The sequence below is a fragment of the Dicentrarchus labrax genome, unplaced genomic scaffold, assembly GCF_905237075.1.
Source record: "Dicentrarchus labrax unplaced genomic scaffold, dlabrax2021, whole genome shotgun sequence".
In the NCBI taxonomy this organism is placed as follows: Eukaryota; Metazoa; Chordata; class Actinopteri; family Moronidae; genus Dicentrarchus; species Dicentrarchus labrax.
This window is the reverse complement of record NW_026136703.1, coordinates 14,950,287-14,969,993: the sequence shown is the minus strand read 5'-3', so window position 1 is coordinate 14,969,993 and position 19,707 is coordinate 14,950,287. Positions and strand designations below refer to the sequence as shown.

Sequence of the window (19,707 nt, the reverse complement as noted above, 5' to 3'; positions counted from 1 at the left end):
TAAACTATATGTCGGATGAGTGAAACAGTCGTTTCTTTTCCGGGTTCTTTCAAAATAAAATAATTTACGCGTAGGCAAATTGGACATGAGTGGACAAATTGAAGCATTGCTTTTATTCTGAAACTCTGCGTTATCTCCAATGATTTTGCGGGATTTTGGACCTGATGTGTGCCAGTTTTTAACGCTCAGAACTCGGATATTGATGGTTTAACCAGATTGCAGGTACACCTTTATAAAGGCAGATTCACCTCGTAGCTTGTAGTTTATATTATGCTTTGAGTCAGAAACGCGAACGACCAACGTTAGCTAATTTTGCTATAGCGGTGGCAGTTAAGACTTCAAACTAATTTAAGGTTAGTTAGACGCAAACTTCGGGATTTAGCGTTCCCGTTGTGTGTGACAGTGACAGCCTCCCATCTGTAAACTACGTTTATAAGTCAAACACAGTGTTTTTGCTCTGTCCAAAGGTAGTAAGTTGTCTTGGCTAACTACTCTCTCAGTTTTGGATATGTACTGACTGATAGAAGGACTTTACAGGACAGTCGTAGCTCGTTTAAAGCGTAACTCGGAAATCATCTTAAAATTTAACCTAGGTGGTGTTTCTTCTCCATATTTCTCTCCCAGTCTGCTTGACTAGTGCATGTGGGTAGCTGCTAGACATTTCACCCCAGTAGTGACAATAAATCTCCGACAAAACATTTGTAAATTGGTGGTTTAACCGGTCAAATAATTTTTAATGGCAAGGCTGCTGTTTTCAGCATGGTGACAGGTCAGTATGTTACTTTTATGTGCAGAAATCCAAACAACCACTAGATGTCACCCTCCGGCCTCTAATTGGTGGCCTTCACTGACATCTCACTTAATGTCCCTTTTTATTTTCAAACACAGTGTCACATCATGTGGAGATGTCTTCATTAGTGGCCTACGAGGATTCAGAATCAGAGGATGATTCTTTTAATCAAACGGAGGAGGAGCGAGCACCGGCTTCTGTCCAAACTGGGTCTTGTGATGAAAACCAAGAGGTCAGGGTGTGTGATTCCTTTGAGGTAACGCCGACCCCCCACAGCTTCACACCTGACCCTGAAAGGTCAGTGTTTCAACATCATGGAAGCAGGTCTTCACTGCACCCACATTCACGGCCACAGAGCTGTTTTAGCTTGGAAAGAAAATATTGCAGTGACGACACAGCACAAGAAAAACATTTTAGAGATACTACAGGTCCTTTGAGTTTACGTGCGACTCATGGGAAGATCTCACCACAGCAGACTCTTCCTCACATGCCGCAAAGCTCCGGCGATGGGTTGAATGCACCAAAAAGACATCGGACTGTCCCGTCTGGTGTCAGACCGTACATCCCCAAGAGACAGAGACTTGCCACTTCAGTGGAGACAGTGGACTCAAAGTGCCCAGCAGAGCAAGGCGCAGGTAATCAGACCAAGGAAAGCCAAATTCTATCAGAAGTGTCTGTGAGAATAAAGCCGTATCTTCCTCACAAGCCCAGCACTGCGGGGATACCAAGGAGGCTTCTGATGAGCCTGGAAGGCCACCAGGGCCCAGTCAACACAGTGCAATGGTGTCCTGTGCCTCATCTCAGTCATCTGCTGCTGTCTGCCTCCATGGACAAGACCTTTAAGGTATGATGAATACAGTAAATATATCACTGACTTCCAGAAAGGATTCACATTGATACTTTGAAGCTCTTTCATCAGCAAAGAAGGGATTTAGTGCTTCTGTAGTGCAAAGCTTCCAATAATGTCCTTATTTTATTCAAACTGGCTCAGTTTAAATAAAGTTTTAGTTATCAGTCAAATGTTTATTCCATGTGATAAAATATATCTGCCTTCCTCCGGCTGAGTGCTTCATATGCGGTTTGCTCTGCAACTGTTTTGTTTTTTTTATACAGTACCACAAAAATCCATTTATCAGTATAGTTTCAGGCAGGTGCCAAGAGCATCGGGGAGGTCTACGGGGATAATCATTCACCTGACATTCAGTGTAATTGGCACAGCGTCACAGACAGTGAGATAATATCTGCCCTGCTGCCTCAATTTATAAATGTACAACAAACCACTTTCTTTAGAATCATATCTGTCACTGTCAATTGAATGTGTGTCAGGACCCACGGGACCTCTATCTCTCTCATTCTCGGTCTCTTTCTCTATTTCTGACTCCCCCCTCCTCTTCCTATTCTGTATTTCACCCCAGGAAAACAATCTCCCCATTTTCCAACCGTAAAGGTCAAGCCAGGCAGGTGTCTGCCAGTGACTAAAGATTTCTATCCCAGTACGAAACCACGTACCCCAGCAATATCCTAAGAGGGCTCTGAATAATTAATAATTTAAATATGCATGAGACCATTTGCATAATCATACAAGTGCAGCAGTATGGCAGCCACCTCCTCTGGCACCTGGAAAGGGTGGTTTGGAGCAGATGGTTGCGGGGAGGAGAAGACTTGGTTGTTTGTATTCAAAGATTTCTCTCCTTCTCTCTCTCACAGTGTGAAACCAATAGATAGAGAGGAGCATATGAAATACCCTTACGTGTCTGTGCACATGGTCTGGTGAGCCATTTTGCTCAATTTGAAAGGAGGATTTTCGACAGGTTATATACTGACTTCAGAGATCTTCAGCTTCCAATCAGTAATTAGCCCAAATATTGGTAATTCAATGCTTCATCTGGAATCAGATTTAGACCAGAATTGAAGGATTTTGAGGCGATAAGAAGATTTTATTCTGCAATTTAATCCTGATGATTAGTCAGTCCTCGAATGAAATTAAAACATACAGGAATTTATTGACTTAAGAATATGAAACAGGCGTTTTAAAATAGTAAAAATAATAGTTTTTTGGCTCTGCCTTACATTTAACTGTGTTTAATGACCCCCACAGTTTAACTCTTTGTATTGGTATAAGTACGATAATACACTTCAGGATGTCCTGATATGGAATATGGCAGGCACACGTAATAAATGCCATTCCGTTTTTATGTGGTGGGACATTTTCTTGCATTATGTCATCGAGTATTGCTTACTTATTGACATACTGTACAGCTATATTGACTACGCCTTTGATCGCTCTTGCACTTGACCACAATTAATCTTTTCTACTCTCTATGCGAAGACAGAGAGGGGACACACTCTATGAAGTCTTTACACTCTCCTCTCTGTGCTCGTGTTTCTTCACCAACACCCTTCAGGCTTTCCCCCTTCTCCTCCTCCATCCTGTCTGTCAGTTCCTCGGAGGCAGACACAGACTATTATTATTCCAGCCTGTTTGCAGCTGTTGTCACCATGGCTACAGCAGGTGTAAGGCAGTAGTTTTAAGTTGATAACACGAATACCAATTTGGTTTTAATTACCAAGAGTCATTTAGGAAGCAGATTACCCCAATGAGTCATCTGCAAGGATCCGCACTGCGTGTCTGTTAAGTGGCCGGTGAAATTAAAGGGGATGCAAATAAACAAGCGCTCATTTTCACCCGTGCCCAGGTCTCGCATTGTATGGGATTACTGCAGTTGGGTGTGCATTGAATGGTGTGTTGTTACGGTGAACGTCATTAACACCGTCATGCATTGAGGACGGGGCTTAAGCAACATACCACTTTGTCAGACTTGTAGAAGTCTGTATTTAGTTGAATATTTTGTGACAATATTATGAGTTGCTGTTTAACAGATTTTCATGTTGCCTTGAGATGGCAGTATTTCCCTGAGCCTAAGATCACACAGAGAATTGGCACATCCTGTTGCCCAATGAATGGAAATATTTTTAAGAGATGCTTGCCTTCGCTACAGTATTTAGCTTTTTGCAATTAAAAAGTGCGACTCTGTCTCTTTCTCTATTACTTTTCTCCCCGGAGGCATCTCTGGCATTCTGTTTGTTAAACTACTGCCTGTTGGATTGATATGTCACTCTCCTCTTGTCCATTGCTCTCCCCCCCCTCGCCCTCCCGTCTGTCTCCTGTGGGAGCTGTGTTACAGAACTTCTCAATGTCTTACTCATGCTGTATGGAGGAGTCATCTTTAATAATGAAACACAGAGAGAGGCAGAGAGGGATCTGCAGCGCCCCACAGATCTTCAAAGTTCCTCTGTGGCCCCTGTCAATGCCAGGGAAGCAAAAAATACTTCATCATTAGCGTAATATTATACCTCACCTCAGTGGGCACCAGACCAGACCAACCACTGGATTTCAGGCTGGGACTCAGGGAGAGGATTTTCTCTTTTGAAATGTCTGAGAGAAAATCATATTGTTGAATCACATTGGATGAAAGGCATGTCACAATTTTGACCAGCCTGTGTGTCAAGTGGTCTTTTTGAAGCACAGCACAAAAATACCACAACGACTAAAGACACAGCCAAAATCAACAATGGAACATTCTTGCAGATTAACACCTCGTTCATAACGGTCACTGTCTGCCTCTTTTTGCACTTATTTCGCTCTATGATATCACATTTGAAACCAGCAAGCTTTAAATAGCGTAGCTATGGCAGTCGCAAATAACAGAAAGCAGCTGGCTTCTGGTCTGTCTGTAATCAGCCAAACCTCTGACATTACAAAACCATTAAAGCCATTAGACCCCCTGGGGAATTGATTTATAGGCACACTCAAAGGTAATTAGTTTGATTAATTAATTATAAAGGTTGTTTTTACTTCCAAATCCAGCAAATAAGCCTGATGTGTACGTATTATGCCGATTTATCCAGCGGCACTTTGCTGAGTATTTTGTTTCATAACAATTTAGTTAAATGGGAAAGGCTTAGATTATATCTCAGCTTTGAAAAAGGGACAGACTACATTCACCGATTTCTCATTCACACAGAAAAGATTTTCAGGGCCGGAGGACACATTGAATTCATCATCTGCAAAAGCATGGCAAAAAAAAAATTGCACTTTGTTTCCTCTTTTCATTCAGGAGAGAGCAGTGGCCGCCAAACCAGGCCTGGTCTATTCTATTCTCAGTAAACTGCCTTGAAACCTTGTCCAAGGCATGCGGGTCCTTTCCTCTCGTCTGTTTGAAGCACAGTATGTCAGTGCTGTCTGATGTCTCCTCTTTCCCACTGCTTCTCTCTGTCATGCTGCATGTTATTTCATCTGGTGTTTATTTGAGGTGTAAAGGATGCAGTGGTCAGCATCAAATTTTTGCCTTTTACCACATCTACAGTAGCTTTTTACCATTGTCAGTGATGTGACAAGTCAAAGCAACCTACAAAGACTAACTACAAACTACTGATTTAACCAAGTGTTCTGAATTTGAAATCGCTCTAAACTCATTAACCCATCAGCTGGAGGTGTTTTCTAGCACTTACTGCATATTTTGACTCAGTAGAGCTACAAAAGCTGTCCCCCAGAACAGTTTGAGCTTGTGTACAGTCAGTAAAAATGATTTTGTTGCTGCAGTCTAGGTGTATTTGTGACTTGTGGCTTGATGCGATGTGCCCATGTCTGGCAGGTGTGGGATGGAGCAGAGAGCGGGCGATGCCTGAGGGCTTACACCTGCCATTCGGGAGCCGTGCGTGACGCCTGCTGGACCCCCTGCGGGCGACACCTTCTCACTGGCTCATTTGATAACTCGGCTGTGATCACAGACGTAGAGACAGGTCAGCAGCAGTACTTCTTTCTGTATGCTTGAGGAAAACAATGTCACGTAACGAACCACAACTGAGGTATACTAAACTAGAATGAGCTTAAAAGCTCAAAAGTTACAGTCAAACTGCATTACATTTACTTAATTAGAATTTGGTTTGAGCTGCTACTCAACAAACATTTTTCTCCAAGCATATTGTTGGTGTTGTGGGAAAACAAAACTTCTTGGCAAATTCACTTCTTTTTTTTTTCAACTCAAATTTAAAGTTAGTATAGTAATTTATGTGTGGAGTGACTTTGAATTGCCTCGGGCACCAAAACCTGTTATAAACTAATACCTGTGTATAAATTCCAATGCTGCTTCTCTCTCTCTCTCTCTCTCTCTCTCTCTCTCTCTCGCTCTCTCACTCTCTCGCTCTGTAGTCGTGACCCATTTCAGGGGCAACCTTCGAAAATCTGCATTTCTATCCCATTCCAAAGAGTCCTCCAAGTGGAGCCAAGAACTGCAGCCTCCTTTTCCAAAATTTAAACGAAATAACCGGTGTTGCCTGTAGTATCCAAAAATCCACTGGGGTCAAACGCTTTCAGTGACATTTACCGTTGCATTGTTTGCTATTAAGACCTGAAAACCTGCAGTAACACTATAGACTCATTAAGGGAGGAGGTCGATCCTCTAAATTAGGTTCTATGAAGGCTGAACGTCCGCTTAAATGGGAATGGACTCTAAAATGGGACACCACTCTCTCTCGCTATCTCTATCGCTCTTTCTCTCTCTCTCTCTCTCGCTCTCTCTCTTTCTCCCCTGTATCTCACATACACAGACATATAGAGTACATGCTTAAAAAAAATACAAACATTATTACTTTTTGACAGTCTTTGTCTACCTACAGCAAAATTTGCTCTGAACTGAATCCACTGGCTCATTGTATTTCTTGGCCCATTTGTGTGATCATTCAAACCGTTTTCAAGGTGACATTTACAAGACATCAATAGTTTGGTTTGCTTCGGAAACTCTTTGCTTTCTTGCCCGAGCGCAGATTTAACAAGCATGGCTGAATAGATGAGAACAACTCATACAGACAATGTAAAACAAGGAGATATGCTTGTTCAGCAGTTCACTTATTTCATTCATGTGAAACAATTCCTGATTGTCTACACAGCTGAAATTTAAAATCTTAGTAAGAATTCAGAGAAAACATCAGATTTCTGCTTAAAATGAAAAGATTGAAGAGTCTCAAATTCCTTATATTTGTCCCTTCTGTCCATTCACCAAGAGTTGATGGAGTATGTTGTAGTGTTCATATATGTAGGAAAAGACCCCAAAGACAACATACAATAGCCATTGTTTTGAATCCCCTGTGGCAACATCTCTTGGGTCAACACATCGCTGTGATGACTTGCTGCCGTTTGCACTTCCCCTCTCAGCATGTCTGTCAATACTGCCAATAAAGCCTACGGATAATAGCTTCGCCAGCCCATTAAACACACAGGCAGCTCCAGGAAGGGGATCAATAATGGATACATCACCACAGGAGCAGCCACCATGACCTTACACTGGAACGTCACAAACCACAACCATAAACAAACAAATGTTTATTTTGGTCTAATACTTTGGTAGCCACCGGTGGCTTGCTCTGCTCCGTATGATGTCCCAGTGGGGTCAAACTAACAGCTTTAAATTAATGTCAGACATCCAAAGATCCCTCACACATCAATCCTGCTCTGTTTCTGAATGATTTCTTATCATTCTTATTTATTATCTTACCACTATTATTTATTTGTATGAAAATTGAACAACCCATAATGTTTCTGAGGATGAGTAGTCCGCAGACACATGCTGGCGCTGCAGAGCAATAAGCATGCATTCACATGGCAGCGCGAAATGAAGAAAATGTAATTTAGTTGCATATTAATATGGGAGTTGGGAATTCCACCCCAGTTCCTGAACAATTGTAGTGCACTTGAATGTGTTGCAGCTAAGACCTCTGCACTGACACTTTAAAACCAATCATACAGTATTCAAGCAGTGAAAAGCACATAGAGACCAAGCTGCATACGTAATTTGCCTCATAGTTTATATTTCTGACAGATATGACTCATAACGGGGCTACACCGAGGTGTGATATATATATGAACGAGAAATCGACTCACTGATCCACACCACCAGGATCTACAGCAACGACATAGGGATGTCATTCAGATTGGACAAGTGTGGCCGGATGGTCTCAAAGAGAGGCAAGATGATCAGAACTGAAGGGGTTGACCTACCAGAGGGCAACATAGGTGATATCCAAGACAGCTACAAGTATTTTGCTATCCCACAGGCTAATGGAAACCATGAGGAAGCCGCAAGGAAGTCAACCACAACCAAATACCTCCAAAGAGTAAGGCAGGTCCTGAAAAGTCAGCTGAATGGCAGGAACAAGATCCAAGCCATCAACATGTACGCACTACCAGTCATCAGATACCCTGCTGGGGTCATAAGCTGGCCAAAGGAGGAGATAGAAGCCACAGATATCAAGACAAGAAAGCTCCTCCCCATGCACAGAGGGTTTCACCCCTAATCCAGCACCCTGAGACTGTACGCTAAGCGGAAAGAGGGAGGCCGAAGACTAGTGAGCATCAAGGCCACTAGCCAGGATGAAACATCATAAATTCAAGAGTACATCAGAAAAATGGCCACAAAGGATGAACTGCTAAGTGAATGTCTCAGGCAACACCTGATAAGAGTGCAGAGGAAGAGGAGCAGACAACCTGGAGGGACAAGCCCCTACATGGCACGTACCACCGCCAAATTGAAGAAGTGGCTGATATCAAGAAGACCTACCAATGGCTGGAAAAGGCTGGACTCAGAGACAGCACAGAGGCACTGATCATGGCAGCACAAGAACAGGCCCTAGGTACAAGAGCCATAGAGGCCAAGATCTACAAGAGTTGATCTGACCCAAGGTGCAGACTATGCAAAGATGCCCCTGAGACAGTCCAGCACATAGTAGCAGGGTGTAAGATGCTAGCCGGGTCAGCGTACATGGAGAGACACAACCAAGTGGCTGGAATAGTGTACAGGAACATCTGTACCCAGTATGGAATAGAAGTACCCAAATCCCAATGGGCCACACCACAGAAGATGGCTGAGAACAACAAGGTGCTGTGGGACTTTAGCTTCCAGACTGACAAACAGGTCCTGGCCAACCAACCAGACATAGTGGTGGTAGACAAGGAGCAGAAGAAGGTGGTGGTGATGCATGTTGCCATACCAGCAGACGCCAAAATCAGAAAGAAGGAACACGAAAAGGTTGAAAAGTACCAAGGGTTGAAAGAACAGCTGGAGCAGATGTGGAAGGTCAAGGCAAGCGTGGTCCCTGTGGTAGTAGGAGCACTCGGGGCAGTGACCCCCAAACTGGGGGAGTGGCTCCAACAGATCCCAGGAACAACATCAGAAGCCTTAGTCCAGAAGAGCGCAGTCCTAGGAACAGCTAAGATACTGCGCAGAACCCTAAAACTCCCAGGCCTCTTGTAGAGGACCCGAGCTTGAGGATGACACAGATACCACCCCAAGAGGGCGAGAGGGAAGTTTTTTTTGTTTTGTTTTTTTATATATATTTGACAGTGATATTAAAAAAACAAACTAAGCTCCAAACATTCATGCAGCATTAGTGTTAACACTATCATGGGTGATGGTATACGGAGGGAACTGGGTGTTTGCCACGTCAGACTGTAATCAGGATGAATTTGATCTTTACACTCTTCACAGTAATGCAGAGCCTCTCAACTCTAACAACGGAGGCAGCTGGGCCTATTCTGTTCAACCGAGCTCTCTTTGGAGATGTGTGCAGGCCCTTTAATGATTAGTAGAGTGTCTTGTAGGGATGCCTGACCCCGTATTTCACCACAGCATAACCTAACCAAATGCTTCACAAGTTGGTATGTTTACAGAGAAATGGAATTATAGAGGAGCCTATGCATCCAGAATGGTGTGTGTGCCCATTTTCCTTGGAAATCTTTGCAGTTGTTCCTGTGTCCAATTTAATTTGTACAATCTTATATCCACTCCCAGTGGGCACAGACAGGCTATCACAGCTGAATAGCAATAGTGGAGGGAGAGGAGGATATAGGGAGGGAGAGCAGGTTAAGAGGCATACTGCAGAAAGATAAAGGGACAGGAGAGGAAGAACGCAAGGGAAAGAAATCAGAAGAGGCAGAATAAATTCAGAGAAAGAGAAACAGAGAGAGCAGGAGCTGGGGAGTGGAATAAATGAATTTCATCTGCAGGGCATTAGTGTGAAGTGGCAGCTGTTGTCCAGTGCTTTCACGCCTGTCCTTGGAAAAGCTGATTGGCGGAGACTAGCGGAGGAAAATATGCCCACCTACCCACAAGCTGCCACAGGTTGACGTGTCTGTTTGTGCATGTGTATGCAAAACTTGAGTTCTCTGTCCAGATCCCTTTAGGCACTGGCAGAAAGGAGAATCATCCTTACTTTCCGTGCCAGTACTGGAGTGGGCTTGTGCGTTGCCCTTCCACCTCACTTTGGCTTTGCAGAATCATATTTGATGAATGTAGCTAAAGGCTTCAACAGCAGTTCATTTGTAAGCAGAGTTCACATTATTGCAATGCATTATTTTTTAATGAATGAGCTACATGTGCTAGTATTCCATAAATTCATTCAAAAGCTACTGTATACCTGCTTATCCTTTAGAGGGTTGTAGAGGGGCTAGAGCCGATCCCAGCTGACACTGTGCGAGAGGTGGGGTACCCCTTGGACAGGTTGCCAGTCAATCACAGGGATGACGCATTGAGACTGACAACCATTCACACCGTTCAGTCACACCTCTGGGCAATTTAGAGTTTGTGCCAGTAGTGCAAGGGCAAAATAATGAGTCACTGACTCAGGGTCATGCCACAGTTTTTTTTTTAAACGTAACACCTCAGTATATATCTGAGCCAACCATGTAATCCATGTGGAAAAAGTGCTCATTCTCAGTCTTGTAGGAATTTTGTTTTCAAAATCTGCCACTTTATATGATCATAACCTAGTTTGAATGATCCAGATGTTTGAATTCTATACTCATTTTCTGTAAGGTTCCAAATAGTATTATAGTAGCATGTTTGTTTGTTTATTTATTTATTTATTTATTTATTTAATTAATTAAAAAAAATACTGGCTGAATGAATTGTGTACAATTAATATATTGTCTTCCATATTTTTCATTTTTTACCACCAGTTAACACCTTCTTCACATGTTTAGGTAGGTAACCAGTACAATGTGTCTGTATAAACACAGGAGCCTGAAGCACTGCACACCAGGAGACAAAGCATGCAACAGTGCACACACACACAGAGAAGCTATCTACATTTTGACCTACTTCGAAAGCTTCATTTTCTAGCGGGAACCTGCCAGGTTCACAGGTTTTACATGTTATATGACAGAAAAAAACTAACAGACCCCTGTTTTACATTCTGTGGTGGTTACATTCATAACTTACTTCAGTGCTGTGTATACTGTATATGCTACTATGGGGATATGATTTAAAAGCATCCAGCATGTAGGGGAATGTGTCTACAGAAGTCTGAGCATTTGGTGTTGTGGAGCTGCCTACAACTTGATATTTTTTGAGGGCCCCATCTCCCTCTCCCCTCAGTGAAATATGCTTTATACCCGAGTGAATGTCTGCAGTATGTTAAGTGCAGTTTGCAACACTTGTGTCATCAACAACCCTTGATGGGAAACGAGAGTGATAACTGTTGCCCACTTATGCTTTCACCAAAATCCAGGTATGCAGGACTTTGTACTCTCCTTTTATGCTAGTTTAACAGGTCATTTATTTATAAGATCAGAAACAGATTCAAGCCTTAACTATCAAGGAAAATCTGCTGTTACAATGCATAAACACCTCCTAAATGAAGCTCAGTTGTCCTTTGCATAGGAGGTTAGTGCTTGTGCATGCGTGCTGCGGTGGCAATATGTGACTCTTTTCAGATACCGAAGGCTTGACGCTTCCTCACCTTGTTTGTTTTGGACTTCGATTTCAGTTGAGCTTTGAAGGTTCATTCTCGTACTTGCAAACAGCAGCCTGACTAAAAAGAAACAACGCAAGGTCTTCTTACGTTGTGTTTCCAAAGCTTTCCTCCACATCTCGGGGGCCATCCTCAGCAGATGGAGTTGCTTAGTTGTCATGGAGACAGTTGAGTTGTTATCATGTGACCTAAGTTTGGGCTTTTTGTCAAGCTAGATTTCAGTTGTTTTTCACACTTGCTTCCTAACGTGTTGTAAATCTTTATTATCTTTGGTGTCAGGATCAGAAGCTATATAGCGACACAGTAGGTCTTGAATCTCGCTGTACAGTTTTGAAGGAAGCACATGAAATACTTAATGAAGATGAATTTAATACATTTAGATTCAGTTATTTTAAGATTCCTCACCTTCTCATTTATCAGGACTAAGCCACTTTCGTGATGGGAAATATCTTGTTAAACATCAAACTAGTTACAAATGTGGCTTATTATGCCTATTTTTAAAATATTTTTTGGGATATGGCTGTCAAATCCAAGTAATGTGCTTATAACCTTTGCTGATGTTGCAGTGACAGCACCCTGCTTTGGTGGATCTGGTAATGAGGCAGAATATCCATTTCATCCCAGCTTCCCTCTACTCTAAGGGGCTCACCCCCGCCATCCCAATCATCCCTAATGTCCTCTGCGCTGTAGTCATCCACTGTGTGTCAGCTCCACAGCACGATCACAGTTCTTTCAGGACTACAAAGTAAAGTATCGTGAGGGAGCGACAGATCGCTGCGGTCTTCCCTTATCTCCCCTCTCAAGCAGGCTAATTAATCTTCCTTAATTAAAACATGACGAGGCTCTATTTATTATGAGGAGAATGTTGATTTCTCGTCGCCTTGCCAAACATGAGTTTTAAATCTCGATGACAGATCTCCCCCGTATCACTGCGGGTAAGCCAATTAAGCAGGAAGCGTGAGCCCGACGAAATTGCCTGTTAAAACTTTGGATCAATGCAATCGAATTTGGGAGCATGCTAGCCCTCCATTAAGTGAAAGAAAGTCCATTTTTGCTGCAGTTTATTAGCTGTGACTCATTCCCCCTTCTAAAAAGAATCAGCGGGAATATCCTGGAACAAGTGTGTAATGAAGTGCATTTTTGTTGTGGGCTAACTGCCTAAGACTATTTTGGATGGGGTCTTTGTTGTTTGTTTGCTGAATTAATGAGGAGCCGTTAAACCCTGAGGTGTTCTACTTTGCATAGCCTTTGACAGAGCTGCTGGCTCATAGTTTGGCTCAGTTCCTTGTGTCCTCCTTCTTCATCATTTTCCCGAGAAACTAATTTTTGGTCGCACCCTGTCAGCCTTAATTATATTTAAGCCCCTTGGTGTTTTTGTTTTGTTTTTAAGTATGACATTTTTTAATTGATTTAGATAAAGCTGCCTCTGGCCAAAACAGTGTTTTATATTCTTTTCTTTTTTTTCATACTCCCATCACTGTCTTTGTCTCATGTTTAAATCAAGTAGCCCTTTATAGAGACTGATATGCTAGATGGGCTGCTGTCTGTAAGTATCTCAGAGTGAGTCCCGTCACCCACCATCATTAAAATGAGTTAAAGACAGACAGTTCAGTTGTTGGACTGTTCTGGGGCATCCAGTGATATAAATACATGTTTCATTTCATCACAAGAAACTTGACATGGTTTTGTGTGAGATTATATGAAGATTTTTTTTGTGACAGAAAGACTAATAAAAAACTGATGGATGTACCATGTAGACAACCCTGCTTTTGACCTGAGGTGATCACAGGAAGCCTCTCATCCTTTTACTCTAACATCATTCCTTCATGAATTTCAGAAGGTGGCCCCGTGTTGGGAACACTATCTTTGGCAGCAACTTACAGCAAGATTTACTGTATCTTTTATCAGTGGGCTTGTTTTCGAATCACTGTTTATAAGCAAAGGGTGACGGCACACTTTACTGCGCAGGAATCTAATGGCCGCCTCACAAGGAGGATTTGAATCCCGCAGCAACTCAATTAATAAACCAAAGAGAAATTTAAGCAGAATTTGCATCTCAGGGGAAATGTTGTTCAATGTATGTTGTGTTTAGTTTAGTCTTGACAGCTGAGATAGACAAAATATCTAATCAAACTTTTAATGTAGCACATACTGCATACACATACAAACAGTTTGTTTAATAGTCTGAGTCTTTTCTTTCTTTTTGAATGTATAGAAAAACACATAAAATGCACTTGCTCTTAGTTTGGCTCTGCAAAATCCCATACAGTACATCAAAGGAGCTTAGCAACACTTATACACTCATTCATGCTGAGTTTTTTTTGTGCAGACAGATGTGTGTGTGCAGCAGAAGGAGTGATACTTCCTGAGTTGAGATTTAACAGCAATAAGGTGATTGCTTTGCCAGCTTTGGAAATGTTAGGGCCCAGAGAAAACAGAAACCAGCAAGGGGTCAGAAATGAGTTCCTCAGAAGCAAGGAGGCATCATACTCAGAAAATAAATCATCACTTAATAGACAAAGTATTGTTTCATGGATCCAGAAGATTATGAAAGAAATATCTTCTATTGTCCACTACCCTACCTCTGGAGAGAATGTACTGGAGATATAAGTGATTTAAAGGACGTGGTAACTGAGTTGTAAATATAAATTGTCCTCTGCCGTTACCTTGCTAAACTTTATTTTTATCTTTAATTGAGTCATTGTTGTTTCCTTATTTGAAAATTCATTAATATTGTTAATAATAATAATAGATTTTATTTATAAGCGCTTTTCTACATACTCAAAGACACTTTACATAAAAACATAAAAGCTGCTAAACAACATCAAATAGTAAAACACTAAAAACACATTAGACTAAGCTAAACATTAAAAACAATTTTAAAAAGGTGAGTTTTTGTTCTTCTCTCTCCCTCTCTCTTCTTGTCTGAAGGTCAGCAGGTGGTGAAATTGAACAACCAGTTCAAGGTGATGTGTGTGGTCCTGCATCCCAGCAACCCAGATGTATTCCTGTGTGGAGGTTACAGTTCAGTGGTCAAGGCCTGGGACTCTCGCAGCTGCAAGGTCAAACTTATTAACCTCCTTAGAGTAGATTTATCATTTTTATTGACTCTGGTTCACCGACTGTTATTTGACCTTTAATAAATCTAAGGCAGGTAGGCAGGCTTTGAACACATGCTCCTCATCCAGAGCTCCCACCCACACACCCACAGTTACACACTGGTGCAAAGAAGGTAGTCAACACTGGCCGGGCACAATGGCCCATGCTATATTTCACTAAAAGGATAATATTGCTGCATGCATTGGAGTAACACTGCAGATTATCTCACTAATTGTTCAAAGCAAATTTTAATTTCATTCGGGACTTGTAAATCGTTCCTGCGAAACTGCAACCTAATATTGCTATTAAGCTTAATGGACTGTTTTATATGATAATCCTATTCACTTCCTCAGAATATGAGTGCTCACACGTAATTCTGTCCCTGCAGCAAACTGACTTGTTTCCCTGCAGGGTTTTAGATTTAATACAGCAGAGATTGCTTCTGCCAGTAGGTGTCAATGGGAGCTGCAGAGTAAGCGTGGACCCATCTTCAGCGAATAGATTGTTAATGCTGTAGCATCCTAGCTGCCTGTCAGTCTAAGCCCTTGGCTGTGTGTTTCTTGCTCTGGGGTGAAATTACCCCACATTAACCCATTAGCCTGAAGTCTTTCCAAACGGACTCATGAAGTTGAACTGGATTCATGAGATTTTTTATACTATGTTATATTAAAACTCAAATAAGAGTTAAAAGTTTGGTTCGAATTACAAAGTAGAAGGAGAGCAGTCAAACTTGTGTTTAGGGGTTAAAGGCTAAATTCTCCCATGCAGAGTGTAGCTGCTAGCTGTTCGCTGAGTAGCTCTGAAAGTAAACCTAATCCGATCAATTGCACTGTGAAAATGTTCTCTTAGAATGAGAAAGGCATTCACTCAACACTTTTCTAGTTCACAATTGACTGTGACCATTCAATAGATACCCTCTCTCATTTACTGGCGTTTAGCCTAAAATTCTCATTAGAGAAGGTGGAACCAGAGAAAAAATAGAAATAGAAAAAAATAACAAAAACGATGACTTGATTATAAAAAATAGTTGCTCATTGTATGTCAATTGACAAATCAGTAAGTTGACTAATTGATGCCAAGTGCTTGCAAAGTGGTATACCGTGGGCAAAGATTAAAATCTGAAATGATCTTATCTCAACCCACATTTTTTTCTCCTGATAATGAGACTGAATTAATGGAAAATTAAGTGCTCAAAAAATCTGAGATGTGAGCAGCAATCCTGATGTCTGTAACCAGGCCAGTGTTCAAGAGGATGTAAAGTTCTTTTTTGCAGATTATTTTTGGGCTTTTATTGCCTTTATTAGGTTGTAGTAGCTAGAGAGAGAGAGAGAGAGAGAGAGAGAGAGAGAGAGAGAGAGAGAGAGAGAGAGAGAGAGAGAGAGAGAGAGAGAGAGAGAGAGAGAGAGAGAGAGAGAGAGAGAGAGAGAGAGAGAGAGAGAGAGAAGAGCTGCAGGTTATACCCTAATACAGCAGATTACTATGTGTATGTTCTAATAACAGTGCTGGGTCATCTAGCCCAGCAGGGCAAGTGAGTGACAATATGTCTTTATAGGCCGGGACTACTGACACACTGTAGTTTTCATCTTGTCATCCCACCTTAAGGGCCGAGGTCCAGATGTTCCCCTCCTTCCTGTTAAATGCTCTGCTGAGCTAAGTGCCATGAATGTTGTGTATTCAAACTAGAAACATAGTGTGTTATAAAAGAGTCATGGATGGCTCCAAAAGTAATTATAACTGAATTAAATGTACCAGTTGTGGTTTAGATACCTGTTTAGTCAGTTACACATCCCACTACATCGTATGATTCCTTACTGTGAATTTAAAGGGTTTGATGCTACTTTTGCGTTTGCAGGTGGTGAACATGTACAAAGCAGGGATCCAGCAGACCTTGGACATCTTGTTTCTGAGAGGTGGTGTGGACTTTATAACAAGCACTGACTGCGTAAGCAGAGACTCTGCTGACCGCACTCTGGTCGCCTGGGACTACCAGACCACAGCCAAGGTCTCCAACCAGATCTACCATGTAAGGAAATCTGTGTGAGAAAAAAATAACCCTGAATAAATGCAGTTCTGATTGGCGTGTGATGTTGAAATTATCAGCTAAAAGGCTTAAAAGCAGTTTAGCAGGCAAATCACATTTGCCATTTAAGGTTACATTCCTGGAAATGTGTGAACCCCCTGATGTGAAACAAGTTGGTAATGAGGTGTGTGGAACCAGCATATTTTGACAGTTACATGGTGCTGGTGGAAGTGTGCGCTTTACTGAGTGCCACCTATTTTAAAAATGGGATTTTAATAACTTTTTGTATTTTTTTTGTATTGAATAAATTCTTATCCCTCAATTAGTGTTTCTGCAAGTTGAACTCTCAGGAGTCTTGTAAAGTATTCATACTGCTCTTCATACAGTAGTTTTTCATGGAGGAAAAGATGGACAAAATAACTGCAGCAGCTTACATTTCTGTTAAAATCTGATATGACCGTACCAGATTGACTGCATTATATTATGAAGCGTTTCTGTCCACCCACTGCACATCAGGCTTTCTCAAATTAATGGTCTAGTTGACATGCAGCTGACTTCATGGTTAGTAACAGAAAAGGTCAAATAATAAATAAATTTCATCTGGATTTTTCCCTCCACTCATTTGGCCACCAGGAGCGGTACACGTGCCCCAGCCTGGCTCTCCACCCACTGGAAGAGTCCTTTGTTGCCCAGACCAATGGGAACTACATGGCAGTGTTCTCCTCCCAGCAGCCCTATAGGATGAACAAGAGGCGGCGATACGAAGGACACAAGGTCAGTAACAACTGTGGCCTCAAGGGAGGTTGGTGGGCGGGTTGCGCAGATCAATTCAGAATGTACACTCACAACTTCAACAGCATCCCACATTCACACAAAACTCTGCAAAGGCACTGGAATAAACCTACACATGCAGATGAAATACTCATTGTGACCTACACAACACATAGATGGCAAGTTCAGTGAATCTGTAGCCTGCAGTGTTTCCCCTGTAGACCCCTCCCCCCAAAACAAACGCATCAAGTACAGTACGATATTTCCACAGAGTGACACAGACGGAGCAGAATATAACTGTCAAATATCACTGCAATCATGTTGAACCGATACTGTGGCATCTGGTTTGTCGATTCAAAAAAATCCTAAAATGGACAGAAAACAAACTGATATCTTATGTTCCTGTCTTTTTAAAAAAAAAAAAAAAAATGTATTGTTTGGTGCAAAACACAGCAACAACAAAACCAAACATTCCAGAAAACACAAAGACATTTCATTTCTCAACCCCTTTCATGTTTTCTTTATTATAAATAAAACTTTGAAGCAAACACTTCTAACAGAGTACATATGTTAGCAAGCAGTGTATCGCACAACCTTTACTATCAATACTTTATTGCACCCTGAAAGTCATCGTCAGTCATCTTTTGATAGCAACTGGCTATTGTGATCAAAAATGTATACAAAGGTTGTGTTCAGATCTTTTTTCAAGTATAACTTTATACAGTACTCACGTGTGCATATGTACATTGAAAGTTATTGGTGTAGTTGTAGTTGTACTGTAAGTAATTCCTCCTGTCCATATTGGTTCCTTCTCTTCCAAATTAGTTTCTAATGTAATGTAAGCAATAAGAGACAAATCCACAGTCCTTTTTCTGTGCCAAAATACATTCTCAACTTCAGCTTAAGCAAATAATTAGCCTCTGAATCCTGAGTTAGACAACTCAAGTGGTTATCTTCCAAAATATATATATTTTTAATTCATCAAATTTACCCTTTTACACATATTCAGTACACATTGCACACGGACCTGTGGGTATTGCAGTAATATAGACTTTAAAAAATCCTAAACTATCCTTTAATCACAGCCAGCAATGGGAATGTGGTGCCACTTTTATTGCAATAGTGTCACATTTTTAAACGCAGTAAGGAGATTGTATTCATTTCTATACAGACTGCTATTTCCTGGAAATTCAATTGAGAAACAGTTTATTAAAAAAAAAGTCTGTTAATCTGGTGAAGAGATGTTAAAGATGGGATGGGCCCCTCTGTAGAAACAGTTCACACATTTCTATTGTCTAAAATAGAAATAAATATTACCATATTGCCCACCCCTAATCCAAAATACAATCCAAAGTCACATACTCTGACACCTGTAAGGCTCTCAGTCACAAACACTCACCTGGAGCAGTGGGAGGTTTAAGTGCCTTACCTCAAGGGTACCCTGTTGGTAATAACAAGGCAGAGGCAAGCACTGCTCTTTCACTTCCCCCTCACAGATTGAATCAGCAACTTTCTGATCATGCTTTTCTAACATTTAGCTCGCTCAAGTCTGTAATCAACTGGATAGCAATCCAGTTATTGTGCTGACATTTTATTATGCTAATGTTAACATGGCTCTTGGTAGAAGGTTAATGCATCTCGACTAACACACATATCCTCGTTCTAGGTGGAGGGATACGCGGTGCAGTGCGAGTTTTCTCTAGATGGAACTATTCTGGCCTCAGGAAGCTCCACGGGCTCTGCTCACTTCTACGACTGCCACAATGCTCGTTCGCTGCACACCCTCCAGGCCCACAGCCAGCCCTGCCTGTGTGTGTCTCAGCATCCCGTCCTGCCTGCTACTGCGGCCACCTGCGACTGGGCTGGGGAGATCAAGGTCTGGCACTAAGGACTGGGAATGAACAAGCAAATATAGACTTAAAATTTATAAGATGTAGCAGGTTGGCCAAGAGAGGACTATATTAAACTGAAAACTCATGTTCACATTCATCTTCAAGACGTTATCTCCCATAATCTCTTGGGATAAGATGATAAGCACTTGGCAATAAATTCTGGAAGGCAGCTAATCTACTGTCTATTGACTGCTGTTTCAGCTTTTTTTACACTGTGTATCTTGCTATGTTTTCATATTGTTTTGAAACCCACCCACATCTTCATTCCTATTGATATGAACTGACACTGGCACGAGAACAGGGACTATTGTGTAAACCTTACTGTAAGT

At 41.6% G+C, this 19,707-nt stretch overlaps 1 protein-coding gene across 3 annotated transcripts; it reads left to right on the top strand.

Annotated features, from left to right (window-relative positions):
• The first annotated feature begins 36 nt into the window (after positions 1-36).
• On the top strand, positions 37-19,552 carry wdr25 (WD repeat domain 25). 3 transcript variants are annotated; one of them, XM_051388482.1, is made up of 7 exons: positions 37-222; positions 889-1,634; positions 5,446-5,593; positions 14,528-14,658; positions 16,548-16,718; positions 17,349-17,489; positions 19,153-19,552. In XM_051388482.1, the coding sequence occupies exons 2-7, from the start codon at positions 906-908 to the stop codon at positions 19,372-19,374; spliced, it is 1,542 nt and encodes a 513-aa protein (XP_051244442.1). In that variant the 5' UTR covers positions 37-222; positions 889-905; the 3' UTR covers positions 19,375-19,552. The 3 variants fall into 3 exon arrangements, with proteins under 3 accessions (XP_051244442.1, XP_051244435.1, XP_051244450.1); XM_051388475.1 differs by having other exon boundaries at positions 37-769; XM_051388490.1 differs by lacking the exon at positions 37-222 and having other exon boundaries at positions 945-1,087; positions 1,263-1,634.
• The last annotated feature ends 155 nt before the right edge of the window (positions 19,553-19,707 follow it).